Source organism: Podarcis filfolensis, assembly GCF_964270895.1.
Source record: "Podarcis filfolensis genome assembly, chromosome: 3".
NCBI classification, from domain to species: domain Eukaryota; kingdom Metazoa; phylum Chordata; class Lepidosauria; order Squamata; family Lacertidae; genus Podarcis; species Podarcis filfolensis.
In genome coordinates, this window is record NC_139606.1 from 122,245,757 (window position 1) to 122,266,177 (window position 20,421).

The 20,421-nt window shown below is 50.3% G+C and overlaps 1 protein-coding gene across 1 annotated transcript; it reads left to right on the forward strand.

Moving 5' to 3' along the window:
- Nucleotides 1-12,852: 12,852 nt before the first annotated feature.
- On the forward strand, nt 12,853-20,348 carry LOC310759021 (uncharacterized protein; the record flags this gene model as incomplete). The annotated part of the gene is made up of 4 exons (XM_083605780.1): nt 12,853-12,881; nt 14,387-14,468; nt 18,384-18,510; nt 19,094-20,348. The coding sequence occupies 4 exons, from the start codon at nt 12,853-12,855 to the stop codon at nt 20,344-20,346; spliced, it is 1,491 nt and encodes a 496-aa protein (XP_083461906.1). The 3' UTR covers nt 20,347-20,348.
- Nucleotides 20,349-20,421: the final 73 nt, after the last annotated feature.

Below are 20,421 nucleotides of genomic sequence, written 5' to 3' on the forward strand. Positions count from 1 at the left end.
GAGTGTGGAAAGAGCTTCAATCGGAGGTCCTTTCTCATTTCCCATCAAAGAATTCATACAGAGGAGAAACCATATCAGTGCTTGGAATGTGGAAAGAGCTTCAGGAAAAGGTTCCATCTCACTTCCCATCAGAGAATTCATACAGGGGAGAAACCATATCAGTGCACAGAATGTGGGAAGAGCTTCACTCGCAAGAATAGTCTCACTTCCCATCGAAGAATTCATACAGGGGAGAAACCATATCAATGCTTGGAATGTGGAAAGAACTTCAGTCAGAAGGGACATCTTACTTCCCATCAAACAGTTCACCGTGAGGAGAGCCTATATCAATACTTGGAATGTGGAATGAGCTTCAGATGGAAGAAAAATCTCACTTTCCATCAAGGAACTCACAGCAGGGAGAATCATGGTATTTGAAGATGGGTCTCCTATCTCCTCTCAATCTCCTCTTTTCCGGGCTAAGCCTACCCAGCTCCTTCTCTCGTTCCTTAAAAGGCTTGGTTTCCAAATGCTTGATTATATTGGTCACCCTTCTCTGCACAGATTCCAACTTCTCAATATCCTCCTTTGATTGTGACATCCAGAATTGAGCACAGGACTCCAGGTGTGGTCTGACCAAGGCAGAAAGGAACATAGCATTACTTCCCATGACCTGGACATTAGACGTCTGTTGAGATAGCCTGAAATAGCATTAGCTTATTTTGCTACGGACTCACCTTGTTGACTCATGTTAAGCTTTTGGTGTCCTAAGACCCTTAGATCCTTTTCACATATGCTGCTGGCAAGCGTAGTGTTTCCCATAGAATTGTAGAGGTCTAATGGACTTAGAGACATCACCTTGCCAACAAAGGTCCGTATAGTAAAAGCTATGGTTTTCCCAGTAGTGATGTATGGAAGTGGGAGATGGACCATAAAGAAGGCTGATCGCTGAAGAATGGATGCTTTTGAATTCTGGTGCTGGAGGAGACTCTAGAGAGTCCCCTGGACTGCAAGAAGATCAAACCTCTCCATTCTGAAGGAAATCAGCCCTGAGTGCTCACTGGAAGGACAGATCCTGAAGCTGAGGCTCCAAGACTTTGGCCACCTCATGAGAAGAGAAGACTCCCTGGAAAAGACCCTGATGTTGGGAAAGATGGAGGGCCCAAGGAGAAGGGGACGGCAGAGGATGAGATGGTGGGACAGTGTTCTCGAAGCTACCAGCATGAGTTTGACCAAAGTGCGGGAGGCAGTGGAAGACAGGAGGGCCTGGCGTGCTCTGGTCCAGGGGGTCACGAAGAGTTGGACAACACTAAACGACTAAACAACAACAACAATGGTCTTACTGGACCACAAGCTGAACATGAGTCAACCGTCTGATGGCATCCAGCATGGAATGTGTCCCTCCGTTTTTCAGCATTTTTAGTAGTTTAGCAGTCTCTGCTCTTTGAGGAAGGTGGAGTGGATGTCTGAAACTCAATGTCAAACTGAAACTCAATCCAGATAAGACTGAGGCAGTTAGTGGGTGGTGCCCTAGACCAGATGGCTGGGAGATGGCCAGCTCTTAAAAATTCTTTTAAAAAATTAAATACACGATAACTTTAACCTTTCCAAAACATAAAAAATATCAAGGTTCAGACCTTCAGACCTCCCCGCCATGGGTTCCAGTTCTAAAGATTCTACCTTTTCCTTTTTTCCTGCATCTTTTACCATTACCCATCTACAGTGGTACCTCGGGTTACATATGCTTCAGGTTACATACACTTCAGGTTACAGACTCCGTTAACCCAGAAATCGTATCTCGGGTTAAGAACTTTGCTTCAGGATGAGAACAGAAATTGTGCTCCGGCGGCGAGGTGGCAGCAGGAGGCCCCATTAGCTAAAGGTTTAGCTTCAGGTTAGCTTCAGGTTAAGAACGGACCTCCGGAACGAATTAAGTACTTAACCCGAGGTACCACTGTATTATGTAATCATAGTAACCAAAGCTGAGTTCACATTACAAGTGTCATTGTATCCCTGCCCATGATTTTAACTGTCTACAGTGATCTTTCAAGTATACAATAAAATTATTCTAGTCTTTTAAAAATACTTGTTCTTCCAGGTTTCTGATCTTTCCCCTTAGTCTCGCCATTTCTGCGTATTCCATTAGTTTGGTCTGCCGCTCTTCTTTAGTCTTCTTTCCATCTCTGGGCCAAAAACATTCTCACTGCCGTCATTGCATACATAAACAGTCCCTTATTTTCTATTAAATAATTTTTATTGGTTTACAACAAAAACAAAAACACATAATTTCACATCCAATTTTTCACAAATTATTTATTTTCTGGACTTCAGCTTTTCCGTTAATCACTGTTTAAACCTTTCTTTTTCTATTCCCTTTAAACAATACTTCTCGAATTTCACAGTGCTTCTTTAAATCCCTCTAGCGTTATCTGTCCCTCACTTATACTTTCCAGATATTCCACAAATTTTTGGTCTCTTAAATATCTAATCTTCCCAGTCAATTTATCCAATTCAGCATAGTCATTCTCCATTCTTCCATCGTCGGTATTTCCTGCTGTTTCCATTTTTGGGCCAGTAACACTCTTGCAGCTGTCACTGCATATTGGAAAAATTTACAGTCCTTTCTCTTTATCTCATTTCCTAATATTCCTAACAGAAAAGCCTCTGGTTTCTTTATAAATGTATATTTTAATATCTTCTTCAATTCATTATATATCCTTTCCCAGAAGCCTTTCACTTTCTTACATTCCCACCACATATGATAAAAAGAACCTTCTTTATCTTTACATTTCCAACACCTATTACATGTCTTATACATTTTCGCTAATTTTACCGGTGTTATGTACCATCTGTAAAACATTTTCATAACATTTTCTTTTAATGCCATACATGCTGTAAATTTTAAATTTTCTTTCCATAATCTTTCCCAATCCTCAAATTGTATGTTGTAACCAAAATCTCTGGCCCAATGTATCATTACCGACCTAACTTCTTCATCCTTCAAATTCCATTCTAGCAACAACTTATACATTTTGGATAAAATGTTGAAATCGTTATTTATTATTTCTGTCTGAAATTTTGAATCCTTGTCTGCATAACCACATTATTTGATATCTTTCCTAAACATTTCATTTATTTGAAAATAATGCAACCAGTCATATACATGTTATTTAACCTGTCCATATGGTTTCATTTTCCATTTTCCTCCTTCTTTAAATAACAATTGGCCATATGTAATCCAATTACCTCTCATATTAACAGTCCCTTATTTTCTTTGGTAATTCATCACATATTATACCTAACAGAAAAGCCTCTTAAACACTTTCTTCAACTCAGTGCATATCATTTCCCAGAACGCTTTTACCACTCCACAGGACCACCACATATGATAAAAGGTACCTTCTTTCCTTTTACATTTCCAGCACAAATTTGAGCTGGTTCTATACATTTTTGCAATTTTATTCAGTTTTAGATACCAACAATACATCATTTTCATATAGGTTTCTTTCAACAGAACAGCAAGCCGTAAACTTCAAATCCTCATTCCATAACTTTTCCCATGATAAAAATTGTATATTATACCCAAAGTCTCTTGCCCATCACTGATCTAACTTCATCATTTTTAGTATACCATTCTAGGGAGATCTCCTGCTCTTGATGGGGTTACACTTCCTCTGAAGGAGCAGCTTCATAGCTTGGGGGTCCTCCTGGATCCTTTGCTGTCACTCAAGACTCAGGTGGCCTCCGTGGCCCAGAGTGCCTTCCATCAGCTTCGGCTGGTGGCCCAACTACGCCCCAGTCTGGACAGGGATCACCTAACTACTGCTGTTTATGCTCTGGCAACCTCAAGGTTAGATTACTGCAATGCGTTACACGTTGGGCTGCCTCTGAAGACGGTTCGGAAACTGCAGCTGGTGCAGAATTCAGCGGCCAGGTTGCTCACCGGAGCAAGACAGTTTGAGTATATTGCACCAATCCTGGTCTGGCTGCCAATTCAGTGTGCTGGTTTTGACCTATTAAGCCTTAAACAGCTCAGGACCGCAATTCCTCAAGGACCGCCTCTCTCCATATGAACCTCCCCGGACCCTGAGATCATCTTCTGAGGCCCTTCTTCGTGTCCCTCCTCTTTGAGAGGTCCGGAGGGTGGCAGGAACAGGGCCTTCACTGCAGTGGCTCCCCATGTGAAGAATGCTCTCCCCAGGGAGGTTCCCCCAAGCGCCTTCGATATACACCTTTAGGCGCTGGGCAAAAATGTTCCTTTTTAACCAGGCCTTTGATTTGATTGGCATCTTATGCCCTTTTAAAATGTGTTTGGGGGGTGGGTTTATCAGGTGGTTGTTGTTTTTATTTTGAATATTCTGCAGTTTTATATCCTGTTTTTATTTTGTGAATTGCCCTGAAAGCCTGTGGGCATAGGGCGGTATATAAATTTAATAAAGAAGTCGAATGTCTCCTCCCAGGATTCTTTCCCCCTCTGGATAAACAGCTCCTGCTGAAGTTGGAGAGGGGTAGCGAGAGCGGCAGTAGCAGACCCAGCACCCCCCTCTTGCGCCCCAGAGGCGCTTGCTCTAAAGGGGAAGGGGAGGCAGCCCCCCTTTTCCTGCTCACACCAACATGTGGACCTTCCCTTCCCCTATTTGGTGAGGCAAGGACCCCTGGAAGGTCAGGTCCCGTCAAAGGCGAGTGGGGTGCAGAGCCCATCTCGCTTCAGGCTGAGGGAGCCCATGTTGGTCCGCAGACAGCTTTAGGCGGCAGGACTGAACCGCTTCTGGTGCAATGGGACACCATGAGAAGTGCCAGAGCGCACAGAAACACCACAGTGGTACCTATTTCTCTACTTGCGCTGGTGTGCTTTTGAACTGCTAGGTTGGCAGGAGCTGGGACAGAGGAAGGGGAGCTCAGTCATGGGGGTTGGAAGCACAGACCTTCCGCTGGGCAGCCCAAGTCTCAGGGGCTTATAGACCACAGAACCCCCTGCGCCCCAAGACCTCTCCATAGTTGTCAACCTTCCCGTTTTTTGCGGGAAGTTCCCTTATTCCAGCCCCGTTTCCGGCTGCTATCCTGGATAGATAACCTATAGACTGTCCCCGGGACAGGGGAGGCTGCTGATCCCTTATTTTCAAATCTGAAAGTTGACAGCTATGGCAGGATCCTGGGCCGGATGGGTCCCCTTTGGCGCGATGCACCTGCCCCAGGGCTCTTCCTGGTTTCTGATGAGTCCTGCATGGAGCCTCCAGGGCCAGAGCCAGTCTACCTTGGCGGGCCAAAGGCACTCTCCTCCTCCTTGGGGCGCCTGGGTGCCACTGCGGGCGCAGGATCCTGGGCCGGATGGGTCCCTTTGGCGCGATGCACATTCCTCAGAGCTCTTCTTGCATGGAGCCTCCAGGGCCAGAGCCAGTCTACCTTAGCGGGCCAAAGGCGCTCTCCTCCTGCTTGGGGCGCCTGGGTGCCACTGTGGGCACAGGATCCTGGGCCGGATGGGTCCCCTTTGGCTCCATGCAGCTGCCTTGGGGCTCTTCCTGGTTTCTGAGGAGTCCTGCATGGAGCCTCCAGGGCCAGAGCCAGTCTACGTTAGAGGGCAAAAGGCGCTCTCCTCCTGCTTGGGGATGCCTGGGTGCCACTGTGGGCGCAGGATCCTGGGCCGGATGAGTCCCCTTTGGCGCGATGCACCTTCCTCAGAGCTCTTCCTGCATGGAGCCTCCAGGGCCAGAGCCAGTCTACCTTAGAGGGCAAAAGGCGCTCTCCTCCTGCTTGGGGGTGCCTGGGTGCCACTGTGGGCGCAGGATCCTGGGCCGGATGGGTCCCTTTGGCGCGATGCACCTTCCTCAGAGCTCTTCCTGCATGGAGCCTCCAGGGCCAGAGCCAGTCTACCTTAGCGGGCCAAAGGCGCTCTCCTGCTTGGGGCGCCTGGGTGCCACTGTGGGCACAGGATCCTGGGCTGGATGGGTCCCCTTTGGCTCCATGCAGCTGCCTTGGGGCTCTTCCTGGTTTCTGAGGAGTCCTGCATGGAGCCTCCAGGGCCAGAGCCAGTCTACCTTAGAGGGCAAAAGGCGCTCTCCTCCTGCTTGGGGCGCCTGGGTGCCACTGTGGGCGCAGGATCCTGGGCCGGATGGGTCCCTTTGGCGCGATGCACATTCCTCAGAGCTCTTCTTGCATGGAGCCTCCAGGGCCAGAGCCAGTCTACCTTGGCGGGCCAAAGGCGCTCTCCTCCTGCTTGGGGCGCCTGGGTGCCACTGTGGGCACAGGATCCTGGGCCGGATGGGTCCCTTTGGCGCGATGCACCTTCCTCAGAGCTCTCCCTGGTTTCTGAGGAGTCCTGCATGGAGCCTCCAGGGCCAGAGCCAGTCTACCTTAGAGGGCAAAAGGCGCTCTCCTCCTGCTTGGGGGTGCCTGGGTGCCACTGTGGGCGCAGGATCCTGGGCCGGATGGGTCCCTTTGGCATGATGCAGCTGCCTCAGAGCTCTCCCTGGTTTCTGAGGAGTCCTGCATGGAGCCTCCAGGGCCAGAGCCAGTCTACCTTAGAGGGCAAAAGGCGCTCTCCTCCTGCTTGGGGATGCCTGGGTGCCACTGTGGGCGCAGGATCCTGGGCCGGATGCGTCCCTTTGGCGCGATGCAGCTGCCTCAGAGCTCTCCCTGGTTTCTGAGGAGTCCTGCATGGAGCCTCCAGGGGCAGAGCCAGTCTACCTTAGAGGGCAAAAGGCGCTCTCCTCCTGCTTGGGGGTGCCTGGGTGCCACTGTGGGCGCAGGATCCTGGGCCGGATGGGTCCCTTTGGCGCGATGCACCTGCCTCAGGGCTTTTCTTGCATGGAGCCTCCAGGGCCAGAGCCAGTCTACCTTAGAGGGCAAAAGGCGCTCTCCTCCTGCTTGGGGGTGCCTGGGTGCCACTGTGGGCGCAGGATCCTGGGCCGGATGGGTCCCTTTGGCGCGATGCACCTTCCTCAGAGCTCTTCCTGCATGGAGCCTCCAGGGCCAGAGCCAGTCTACCTTAGAGGGCAAAAGGCGCTCTCCTCCTGCTTGGGGGTGCCTGGGTGCCACTGTGGGCGCAGGATCCTGGGCCGGATGGGTCCCTTTGGCGCGATGCACCTTCCTCAGAGCTCTTCCTGCATGGAGCCTCCAGGGCCAGAGCCAGTCTACCTTAGAGGGCAAAAGGCGCTCTCCTCCTGCTTGGGGGTGCCTGGGTGCCACTGTGGGCGCAGGATCCTGGGCCGGATGGGTCCCTTTGGCGCGATGCACCTGCCTCAGGGCTTTTCTTGCATGGAGCCTCCAGGGCCAGAGCCAGTCTACCTTAGAGGGCAAAAGGCGCTCTCCTCCTGCTTGGGGGTGCCTGGGTGCCACTGTGGGCGCAGGATCCTGGGCCGGATGGGTCCCTTTGGCGCGATGCACCTTCCTCAGAGCTCTTCCTGCATGGAGCCTCCAGGGCCAGAGCCAGTCTACCTTAGAGGGCAAAAGGCGCTCTCCTCCTGCTTGGGGGTGCCTGGGTGCCACTGTGGGCGCAGGATCCTGGGCCGGATGGGTCCCTTTGGTGCGATGCACCTTCCTCAGGGCTATTCCTGCACGGAGCCTCCAGGGCCAGAGCCAGTCTACCTTAGAGGGCAAAAGGCGCTCTCCTCCTGCTTGGGGGTGCCTGGGCGCAACTGTGGGCGCAGGATCCTGGGCCGGATGGGTCCCTTTGGCGCGATGCACCTTCCTCAGAGCTCTTCCTGCATGGAGCCTCCAGGGCCAGAGCCAGTCTACCTTAGATGGCAAAAGGCGCTCTCCTCCTGCATGCAGCCTCCAGGGGCAGAGCCAGTCTACCTTAGAGGGCAAAAGGCGCTCTCCTCCTGCTTGGGGATGCCTGGGTGCCACTGTGGGCGCAGGATCCTGGGCCGGATGGGTCCCTTTGGCGCGATGCACCTTCCTCGGAGCTCTTCCTGCATGGAGCCTCCAGGGCCAGAGCCAGTCTACCTTAGAGGGCAAAAGGCGCTCTCCTCCTGCTTGGGGGCGCCTGGGTGCCACAGTGGGCGCAGGATCCTGGGCCGGATGGGTCCCCCTTGGCGCGATGCACCTTCCTCGGAGCTCTTCCTGCATGGAGCCTCCAGGGCCAGAGCCAGTCTACCTTAGAGGGCAAAAGGCGCTCTCCTCCTGCTTGGGGGCGCCTGGGTGCCACTGTGGGCGCAGGATCCTGGGCCGGATGGGTCCCTTTGGCGCGATGCACCTTCCTCGGAGCTCTTCCTGCATGGAGCCTCCAGGGCCAGAGCCAGTCTACCTTAGAGGGCCAAAGGCGCTCTCCTCCTGCTTGGGGGCGCCTGGGTGCCACTGTGGGCGCAGGATCCTGGGCCGGATGGGTCCCCCTTGGCGCGATGCACCTTCCTCGGAGCTCTTCCTGCATGGAGCCTCCAGGGCCAGAGCCAGTCTACCTTAGAGGGCCAAAGGCGCTCTCCTCCTGCTTGGGGGTGCCTGGGTGCCACTGTGGGCGCAGGATCCTGGGCCGGATGGGTCCCTTTGGCGCGATGCACCTTCCTCAGAGCTCTTCCTGCATGGAGCCTCCAGGGGCAGAGCCAGTCTACCTTAGAGGGCAAAAGGCGCTCTCCTCCTGCATGCAGCCTCCCACTGCTCTCCCAGATTGTTAGACATCCCGTCGACTGTCCCCGGGACAGGGGAGGCTGCTGGTCCCTTGACAGCTCTGGCCCTGCCTGCCTTGAGCCCTGGCCCCAGAGGCCAGAAAGTGCCAGCCCTCCAGGCCCCCCCGCCCTGCCTTCTGCCCTGCCCTCTTTCCCCCTCCGGCCCCCAGGCTCCCCCCAAAGGAGACCAGCTGGGCGCGCCCGGCTAGGCAAGGGTTAAGAGCAGCTGAGCCGCCCTCCTAGAGAGGAGGGGAAATGGCGGAGGCGGGTCTTCCGGAGCCCCTCCCTGGCCCCTCTGGCCTCCTCCGGTGAGTCTCCTCTCTCCCCTCGGGTCCTCTAGGGGGGGCTCCTGCAGGGAGGGGCAGGCAGGGCTTGGCCAAGGGGGGCAGCGAGGGGGTTTCTCCAGCTGGGGGTCCCCAGATGGTCTTGGACTACAACTCCCATCATCCCTGAGCCCTGGCCTGGCTAGCGGGGGGTGATGGGAGTTGTAGTCCAGCCACATCTGGGGACCCCCAGCTGGAGAAAGGCTGGTCCAGATGCTGGACTGAGGACCCCGCGGGTCCCCCCCTTCCAGCTCCGCAATGGAACTGCAGCCCAGACCGAAATCGCTCAGATCTGCCTCCCCCAGACTGACGAGGAAGCCTTGGGGACTCGGAGGGGACCCAAAGGACATCTAGTCCAGCCCTGCAATGCAGGAATCTCAGCTCAGTTCCCCATTGCAGGCGCCATCCACCTTCTGCTCAGAAACCTCCAAGGAAGGAGAGGCCGCCATCTCTCCTGGGGGTGACAGGGCCCAAGAGCTTAGTCGGGATCTCCTTTCTCCAGGAGGGGGGCTCAGGAGGTCTTGCATCCAAGAGGAGAGGCCATGGTGGGAAGGAGGGGCAGGGTGGCCTAATGGTTGGAGTGCCGGACTGAGACAGGGTTCGGTTCGCCACTCAGCCATGAAGCTCCCTGGGGGACCTTGGGTCAGTCACCATCTCTTCGCCTCGCCTTCCTCACAGGGTTGTTGTGCGGGTGAAATAGGGAGGAGGAGAATCACGTATTCCACCTTGAGATCCTGGGAAGATGAAAGTGGTCTGTACGTGTAATAAATAAATCCCAGGGTGCGAGTGGGGTGAAAGAGGCAGCCCCCTCCACGTGCTGAGAGTAAGTGGTAGACCCTCTCTCAACAGCCCCCTCTGCTCAAGCTAAAAGGTAAAGGTACCCCTGCCCGTACGGGCCAGTCGTGTCCGACTCTGGGGTTTCGTGCCCATCTCGCTTAAGAGGCCGGGGGCCAGCGCTGTCCGAGGACACTTCCAGGTCACGTGGCCAGCGTGACAAGCTGCATCTGGCGAGCCAGCGCAGCCCACGGAAACGCCGTTTACCTTCCCGCTAGTAAGCGGTCCCTATTTATCTACTTGCACCCGGGGGTGCTTTCGAACTGCTAGGTTGGCAGGCGCTGGGACCGAGCAGCGGGAGCGCACCCCGCTGTGGGGATTCGAACCGCCGACACTGAGGTTTTACCCACAGCGCCAAATTCCCCAAGTCCCCTGGCAAGGAGGCTGGGTTGTTAAAGCACTCTAGGAATTGCGGGACAGAGCGCTCTCCTATCCACTCACCGCATCCTGAAGAAACTACGGTTCCCAGGATTCTGGGGAGGAAGCCGTAGCTCTGGAAAGGGCTCTGGTCCTGCTTGGCAGATGCCCCACAGGTGGAGCCTGGGTGGGGGTCCGGGGTCGTCTTCTTCTTCTGCTTTATAATATAATAATAATAATAATTTAAAGGGCTCTGGTCCTGCTTGGCAGATGCCCCACAGGTGGAGCCTGGGTGGGGGTCCGGGGTCGTCTTCTTCTTCTGCTTTATAATATAATAATAATAATAATTTAAAGGGCTCTGGTCCTGCTTGGCAGATGCCCCACAGGTGGAGCCTGGGTGGGGGTCCGGGGTCGTCTTCTTCTCCTGCTTTATAATATAATAATAATAATAATTTAAAGGGCTCTGGTCCTGCTTGGCAGATGCCCCACAGGTGGAGCCTGGGTGGGGGTCCGGGGTCGTCTTCTTCTTCTGCTTTATAATATAATAATAATAATAATTTAAAGGGCTCTGGTCCTGCTTGGCAGATGCCCCACAGGTGGAGCCTGGGTGGGGGTCCGGGGTTGTCTTCTTCTCCTGCTTTATAATATAATAATAATAATAATTTAAAGGGCTCTGGTCCTGCTTGGCAGATGCCCCACAGGTGGAGCCTGGGTGGGGGTCCGGGGTCGTCTTCTTCTTCTGCTTTATAATATAATAATAATAATAATTTAAAGGGCTCTGGTCCTGCTTGGCAGATGCCCCACAGGTGGAGCCTGGGTGGGGGTCCGGGGTCGTCTTCTTCTCCTGCTTTATAATATAATAATAATAATAATTTAAAGGGCTCTGGTCCTGCTTGGCAGATGCGCGACGGGGTCCGGGGTCTTCTTATGGGCTTTATAATAATAATATTAATTTATACCCAGCCCACCTGGCCGGGTTTCCCCAGCCACTCTGGGCGGCTTCCAACAAAAGATTAAGAATACTTTAAAACATTAGTGAGTAAAAACTTCCCTAAACAGGCCTGCCTTTAGAAACAAGGATCTTAGGAATAATAGGCCCAAATAAATAGGCTGTCTTCTTGTTTCATTTGTGCATCACAAAATGGGCAGAGATGTCCGCAGCCGGGGGTCAGTACAGTTTGTGGCTTCTTGGTTCGTGAATGGATTTAAACCAAACCAGGAACAAAGGGGAAAGAGGACCGAACAGATCAGTCCCCGTGGCCCCCCAAGCGCCAGGTCAGGAGCGCCTCTGGCTGGGCTGAGATGAGTTTCCTCGAGAGTCATTTTCCTCCTCTGCCATCTGAAGTCTCTGGGTGAAGGAGGAAGGAGCCTGTGATTGACAGCAGAGCCAGGCCGGAGTGGGGGTGCAGTTCCCCTCAAACGCCACCAGGGGGCCGGAGCCCCCCTCTCTCTGATTGGCTGCCCAGCAACCAGTCAAAGGGGCGGAGCCAGCACTTTGGGCGGGAAATGAAAAGGAGCCGTTTCTGAGGGAGTTTTTAGTCAGGGATTATTATGATGATGATTTTATCATTTATACCCCTCCCATCCGGCTGGGCTCCCTCAGCCACTCTGGGCGGCTTCCAGCACATATAAAGCCATAATAAAACCCTGAAAAGCGAAGCTTCCCCAAAGAGGGCCTTAAAGTGAGACAGGGCTCCTTTGGAAAGGGGGCAGAAAGAGGGATCCGGAGAGGCCTGGACTGAGGGAGGAGAAGTGGCTCTGGATGGAGCCTCTCTGAGGGGAATCTGGTCTCTGGCCAGAGGAAGAGCCGGTGGAGCCTCTGGGGAAGGCAGGCAGGCAGGCAGGCAGACGGATGGACAGACGGGCGGCACATGGGGGGCTGAGTCTGGGGCAGGAGAGGGAGAAGCCGTGGGAAGACCCTCTGAACCAGAGCTGTCCACTTTCAGATTGGAAAAGAAGGGATCCGCAGCCTCCCCTGTCCCGGGGACAGTCGACGGGATATCTAACAATCCGGGATCGCAGCGGGAAGCGGCGCTGGAATAAGGGCATTTCCTGCAAAAAAAGGAAAGGTTGACAGCTATGCTCTGACCGGGGTCTCCTTCCCGTCTGGAGGGGAGAAGGGGACCCCGAGGTCGGTGAGCTTCTTTGGAAAGACCTCCGCAGTGGCATTGCTCAGAGAACCGGGTCAAGGACGAAAAGCTCCCTTCTCTGGAGGCAAAGAATGAGGCTGCGCCCAAAGCTTTTCACGGAAACTTCTGCCATTACTAGGGAAAGGAGCAGCAAGGCCGGGAAGCATATGGCCCCCTCTTCTGTCCACCTCAATGTCTCCCTCAAGTGGAAGAACCGATCTGGAGAGACGCTGCGCCTGTACTACTGTGTTTAGGCCTTTGACATCTTTGAGTTTAGTTTAAGAATAACTTAACTTCTACCTGAAAGAATGCCTCTCCTGACCCAACTTTCTCTCACCAACTTTTTGTGTTAAAAAAAAAGCTTTTCTGGTTTGACCAACTCCTGCCTCAGACTGCAAATCACTAGGTTTTCCCTCACACAAGAGCCCCCCCCCCACAGCCTGTGGCAAAAGGTAGAAATTTGGTGGGTCACCGATAATGAGTGAGTCTGTGACATAACAGTTGGTGCTTAGCGGTGGGCTCTGCTCCAGAGGCTCTTCAGAGATTGGGGTCCAAGTGAACCCCTCATGGCAGCACCTTGAACGGAGCCCCATTGTTGTGGGGACTCAGTGAGGAGGGGTAGACGCATGGATGCCCCCGGGAGATCCTTGGAGAAAAAGGTGGGATAGAAATGCCATAATAAAGGGAGCCCAGCCCATAATCTGGGAGCTGCCAGATGGGTCTGGCATGACTTGTTTTCGAGAAACCCCTGCAGCTCAGCAGGTCCTGGAGATCGGAATTCACTTGAAGAAGCCAGGTGTCCAGTTACTCCCACTTTTCCGATCCTGGACTTCAGCTCCCTCCTTACATCATTTATTCTTTGATTACTAGGTTGGGCATCACTTTCCTTATGCAGCCACACTGTTTTCCTTAGATGCCTCTCACTTTTCTTTCCTGTTGGGACTGCCTGCATTTGGGCCTTCAATATTTCACCTTGAAGAAGCTCCCATTTCTTTTAGCATTTCAGAACATAGGATCTCGCCCAGTATCTCCTTAAGCCTTTTAAAATTGGCCGCCTTAAAGTGAATTCCTGACTACACTCAGCTTTCGTTTCCCTCTGTCTCAGGAAACCTCAAGAGGACATGATCACTTCCGAGTTTCCCAGTACTTCCACTTTGTTGATCAGTTCCCATCTGTTGGTGAGGACCAGGTCCAAGACAGATGATCCCCTTCTTGTTTCTTCCACCTTCTGGGTCATGAAATTGTCAGTGAGGCAATTCCGCAGGGTCTCTTTCCATAGACCAGGGCTAGAGGCTTACTTCTCTTTCTTCTTACTTTTTTCCTGTTAATGGAAGTTCAGAGTCGGGGCTGTGGTGCAGTCCAGCCCTGGTTCCTAGCAAGACTCAGCCACGCTTGCTCAGGAAACATTTCTCTTCTCCTGACCATGTATCAGTCTGATAACAGACCAATATGTTTGCTTTGTAGGATTTGCTAGCACCTCTAGATTGGACCATCAGAACTTGGCAGAAAGCGAAAGGATTCCTTCCGATCTCTTGGAGGCTTCATGAGAGCCCAGATGGATGAGCAAGCCTCAGCTGGCCCTGAAGCAGGAGGAGGCCCTGCCCTCCAAACTGGGAGCAGTGGGAGATTTGGGGGAAATTCAGAGCAGAAGATCCCAAGTGAGGAGGACACCCTCTGCTCAGAGGTGCAGAGCCAGCAGTTGAGACAGTTCTGCTCCCAGGAGGCCAAAGGACCCCGAGAGGCTTGCGGCCGACTCCACCACCTCAACTGTCGGTGGCTGAAGCCAGAAAGTCATACGAAAGCTCAGATGCTGGACCTGGTGATCTTGGAGCAGTTCCTGGCTGTCCTTCCGCTGGAGATGGGGAGCTGGGTGAGGGAATGTGGAGCGGAGACCACTTCCCAGGCTGTAGCCCTGGCTGAAGGTTTCCTCCTGAGTCAGGCAGAGGAGAGAAAGCAAGCAGAGCAGCAGGTGAGAGAGACTTTCCTCTGGAAACTCCCAAGGGGCTCCAGGCAAGACAGGGAGCCTTCCAAGATGCTCTCCTAACGGCTCGCCCTCTTTGGAGAAGCAAGGGATGAGATCTGCTCCCCTAAAGTGTTTGCTCCGATCATTCCTTTTCTAATCCTTCTCCTCATTCTCTGTTTTAAATCCTTGTTACTCTTTCAGGGAAAGGATCTCTTTGCGGAAATGGGCCTGGATTCCTGTGAGGCAGAAAAGACTCCGTTGGACGCCAGAGGGAGGCCACTGGGTAAGGAGGAACTCGTCTTTCTTCTCATTCTGTGGATCTTGAAAATAATCTTTGGGTTCTGTTCATCATTAGGGGGGGAGGCACTTGGGGCCAAGAGCCCAAAGGAGGGCAGATGTATTTTGACAGGACATAAATTTGAAATGGGTACAATGTCAAAATGCACTCAACAAGCAAGACCTTTTCCATGGCACATCTATGGCACTTATCTCTAAGTGCTGAACCTCTAGTTACAGGTAGGTAGCCGTGTGGGTCTGCCGTAGTTGAAACAATATTAAAAAATTCCTTCCTGTAGCACCTTGGAGACCAGTTTGTTATTGGTATGAGCTTTCGTGTGCATGCACACTTCTTTAGATACACTGAACCAGACTTCTGAAAGAGACTTCTGTTTCAGTGTATCTGAAGAAGTGTACATTCACACAAAAGCCCATACCAATAACAAACTTAGTTGGTCTCTAAGGTGCTACTAGAAGGAATTTTTTTATGGTGAACCTCTGAGAGACGCAGGAGCTGATGGCTTCCCTTTGACCTTTGTCTTTTGCAGGTGAGAGATGGATGCCCCCCAGACCTCCTCATCCATCTTTTCATGATAACGGAGGAGAAGCAGCAGCTGTGGAAACAGATCTGGTATGGGGAAAGAGCTTTGTGGGGAAAGAGTCAGAGGAGTGGGGCAGCCAGGGAGCCTCTGGGCCGGAAAGAATTTCTCCTCCTCTTGGCTTCTGTCAAAGCCTCGGTCCTGAACAAAGATGGACAATGCCATTCGAGAAGCTCTATGTGCTGACAGGAATGAACAGCCATCTCTCCTTAACTGGGCTTCGGAATGTCACTTTTATTATTATGATTTATCATTAGCTGCAGTTATATTTCTATAGTGATCGTTAGATGCCAAAATCTAATCAGGCTTTTAAGCAGTTGAGAAGCCATAGCAAACAGTGGCCAGGATTCACCTCAGCAGCCCCATCAGCTGTACAAGGGGATTCCCCTCCTCCCTTTTTTTATAAAATAATATTTATTACTTTTAAACCTTACAAAAAGGAGAAAAGAAAAGAAAAAAAGCAAAAGCAAAAGAAAGAAAAAACAATACAGTTCAATATATAAACAATACTCAACACAACATTAACACATTAAACAAAACGAAAGCAAAAACAATTCAAAAAACACACATCATACCATCTCAATACCCTCTCTTTCATTTCCTTGTTTCATCGACCTCCTCTCACCTCCCTTTTTGTATTCCATTTCTATTAATTATTTCAGCAAATCCTTTCCATCTTTCTCTATTTTCTGTCATCTGGTTATCTGAACATATTTTAACCTTATTTTCCATTAATGCTATAGTACTTATTTATGCTTACAGTGGTGCCCCGCAAGACGAATGCCTCGCAAGACGGAAAACCCGCTAGACGAAAGGGTTTTCCGTTTGCGATGTGCTTCGCAAGACGAATTTCCCTATGGGCTTGCTTCGCAAGACGAAAACGTCTTGCGAGTCTCGCCATTTTTTTTCCGCTTTCCCCCCCTTTTTCAAAGGCGCTAAGCCACTAATAGCCTTTTAGCAGCTTAGCCGCTAATCCTTTAATAGCCGCTAAGCCGCTAAATCGCTAATAGCGCTAATCCTCTTAGCCGCTAATGGGGTTGCTTCGCAAGACGAAAAAACCGCTAGACGAAGAGAATCGCGGAACGGATTCTTATTGTCTTGTGAGGCACCACTGTAATTCCTTATAACATTTCTACTAAAGCCGTATAATTCCATTCCAACATTTTTCTAACACTCATTAATTTTACATTATTTCCATATATAGACTTTAAACTTTTTCCAATATTCTTCCACCGTCTCTTCTCCCTGGTCTTGGATTCTGCCAGTCATTTCCGTCCATTCCATCTAGTCCATCAACCTGGTGATCTTCTGTCCGAGGCTCTTAACACTTCTCCAAGTCCCTTCTGCAGGTCTTCTTCATATTTATACATGCACTTTACTTTGTCTTCTCCTGATCTTGTTCTTATTTTCCTTCCTTTGATGCTGAAGAATAGATCTCGGGGAAATTCCCACCTAGCAATGTTTTTATTCCTTCTCGACAAGTCAGCCAAATCTCCATAGTTAAAACTAAGATTCAAAAGATATTTCAGGACGTATTTCAAAGTTCCTCCAAATCTGGCGGTCCCCACAACTCCAGTCTCCTCCTGACCCAAGTCCAGGTCCCAAAGGTCAGTAAATCCCTGCATGAAGGGATCTATCCAACTTTCCTTCTCCAGTCCAAGCGGGGCTCCAATCCTCAAAATCTGACTTTCTCTAAATTCAATCATAAAAAGCATCAACTTATAGTCATCAAATTGCATCTGTAAGGCTGGGGCTCTCTCCCTCTCCACTTGTGCTACTTTAGGTTCAACAACAACAACTTTCTCCCCCGCCTTCTCCACAATTTGCCATGTCAAAGTAGATCCCTGTATCGATTCCTGAATAGTTTCTGTATTAATATTCACTTTTTGTCCCAAATTAGTCACTTTTTGTTCCAAGTTATCAATTTTTATAGTCATCGCATCCATCTTCTTATGGAGCTGTTCCAGTGAATCATTTATCTTACATAATGCAACCACTAAGGCTTCTTCTGTCAACATTCTTAACGCTCCAAGGTCAATCCCAGATTCTCACAGTTTTTTATCTTGCAGCTGGAAATTCCCCCAGCTCAGCTCATGTAACAATTTCAAAGGCTTCCTCTAGGGGGAAACAATTTCTATTTGTATCAATCCTTTTAAGCACAGTTCAAGCAATAAATTTAGTTTCAATTTTCAGTTACTTTTACTCCTTTTTAAACGCAGAAGGAGACAATGGAAACAATGTATTTCTCTTATTTAACTAGCTGTCAACAAACGATCTATTCACAGTCAATGAGCATTTCCAAAATGTCAGTCTTACTAGCAGCCCATTTCCAGGTTCAGAGCGGTGGTAATTTGACTTTCTTCACTCTCTCCTGCAGGCTTACACGATCCAAAATTTCCCCCCTCTTCTCCTGCTTCCAAGGGGGGTTTGATAATTTTAGCCGATGGAAGTTTAATCCTTTATGGAAGGCTTTCCAAGACTTTAGCTTGCAGCCTCTTTGCTTCAGTCTATTTACAAAAGGGGAAGGCGGACTTCCTGTTTGAAACCTCCCCGTTTCGGTTCCAAATTAAGACGTTTAAAAATCCAATTTTCCGTTCTACTCACGGGTAGTTGTTTTAAGATCAAATTGTCCACAGGAAAAAGTCAGCACTCTCTGGCAACAGCAATGCGGCTTCGCTCCGTGAAAGAAGCAGTCAATTCGAAGCACCGTGCCACTCACCCCACGTCGCTCCGGATCCCTGAAACCAGGTTTCCCCGCGAGTAGGGGAGGCGCAAAAGGTGCCAGCCGAATCCCACGTTCACAGGCTTCTCCCGCCTGTGATTTTTTGTGGGTCCCCGCCTTTGCCGTGGCAGCCAGACCCTAATTTCCACGAAGCAAATTCCTCCCGATCAGAGGAATTCAGCCATTACCGGAGGCGCTAACCTGGAAGTGGGGATTCCCCCCCTCCCTGTCTCTGTGCCCCCATGAGCCCCTTGAAGTTGGCTGTAGGGCAGAGGGAGGGTCCCATCACCGCCCAAGCATCGCACAGCGGGAGTAGGGAAGGGATCGTTCTGTCTGGCAGACAGGAATACTTCCACAGACAGAATAATTTGAAGAACAGCATGTGGAGTTCCACCCATTCACACAAAGATTAATACCCATCATTAGAATGCACAGTAAAATAAATGATTGAAATGCTAAAATAGGCATCCAGACCTAAAACGTGCAGCAAAATAATCCCATTAAAAGAACACAACAATGAACGGGCAGAAAACAACTGAGCAATGTGTAGTAGATAATCTTTATGCTATCTCAGAAGAGGACCTTTTTCCTTTTCCTTCAGGGTCCTCTGTGCTTTGAAGATGTCGCTGTGTATTTCACAGAGGAGGAGTGGGCGTTGCTGGATCCTGACCAGAGAGCTCTGCATAAGGAAGTCATGGAGGAGAATCGTAGGATTGTGGACTCTCTCAGTAAGGCTTCCTGCTGGATCATAGTATCTGTTTTGAAATACACACACACACACACACACACACCCCTACCTCCACCTGTGAGAATCCTGCAATATTTTGATGGCACTTGACAGCATCTGGGATTCTCCTTCCCCACAGCTCACCTTGAATCTACTGTTCTGTCTGCGAATATTCTTGCCCCACATATGCCTTTTTAAACTATGACCAGGCTGGTCTGAGCTGCCCAGACCTTCTTGAATGTAACCTTCCATGTGTTGGCAGAAGTAGCAGCTTCTGTGAGGTTTTCTGCTTTTGCTTCTGTCACTTTCTGGTTGACCAAAGAGACAACTGGCCTTGCAGATGGAGGAGATTCCACGATTAGGTCAAACAAAATCCACCCTGGAAGATGCCAGGCTGTTTGAATCTCAGGTTCCCATCAATCTGTGTGTCATTGAGAGTCAACAAAGGCAGTGAACCCTGTAGTAAGACCTCAGATCTAACTCCCTTCCGTTCTTCATCTATCACAAACATTCATTAGCAGTCTTCCATAATTTGGGGCTCTATTTCTTCCTAAGGCTCTAATCGGTTTCTCTCTTTGATGCAGGTGCTGATGGATTGGAAATTATGAACAAGGGGAACCGTGACAACATTCACACAGTGGGGAAGTTGTATAAATATTTGGAGTGTGGAGAGAGTTATAGTCTGAGCTCCCATTCTACTTCCCATAAAATATATCCTATTGGGAAAAATCATTATCGGTACTTGGAAGATGGTAAGACGGTTCGTCAGAAGACATTTCTCACTTTCCCTAAAACAACTCAAAGCAGGGAGAAACCCCATCAGTGTTTGAAATGTGGGAAGAGCTTCAGTCACAGGGCTGTGCTCAAGGCCCATCAAAGAATTCATACAGGAGAGAAACGCTATAAGTGCTTGGAATGTGGAAAGAGCTTCCGGCAGAAAGCTAAGCTCACAGATCATCAAAGAATTCATACAGGGGAGAAACCATACCAGTGCTTGGAATGTGGGAAGAGCTTCAGTCGGAAGGACCATCTCATATCCCATCAAAGTATTCATACAGGGGAGAAACCATATCAGTGCTTGGAATGTGGAAAGAATTTTAGTCGGAAGGATACCCTTACTTCACATGAAAGAATTCACAGAGTGGAGAAACCATATAAATGCTTGGAATGTGGAAGGGGGTTCATTAAGGGCTGGCAGCTCACTTCCCATCAAACAATTCACACTGGGGAGAAACCCCATCAGTGCTTAGAATGTGGGAAGAGCTTCACTCGCAAGAATAGTCTCACTTTCCATCAAAGAATTCATACGGGGGAGAAACCCTATAAGTGCTTGGAATGTGGAAAGAGCTTCAGGCAGAAAGCTAAGCTCACAGATCATCAAAGAATTCATACAGGGGAGAAACCATATCAGTGCTTGGAATGTGGAAAGAATTTTAGTCGGAAGGATGCCCTTACTTCACATGAAAGAATTCACAGAGTGGAGAAACCATATAAATGCTTGGAATGTGGAAGGGGGTTCATTAAGGGCTGGCAGCTCACTTCCCATCAAACAATTCACACTGGGGAGAAACCCCATCAGTGCTTAGAATGTGGGAAGAGCTTCACTCGCAAGAATAGTCTCACTTTCCATCAAAGAATTCATACAGGGGAGAAACCCCATCAGTGCTTGGAATGTGGAAAAAGCTTTAGTCGCAAAAATAGTCTCACTTCCCATCAAAGAATTCATACAGGGGAGAAGCCATATCAATGCTTGGAATGTGGAAAGAGCTTCAGTAGGAAGAGACCTCTCACTTGCCATCAAAGAAGTCATACAAGGTATGAACCCTATAAATGCTAGGAGTGTGGAAAGAGCTTCAATCGGAGGTCCTTTCTCATTTCCCATCAAAGAATTCATACAGAGGAGAAACCATAT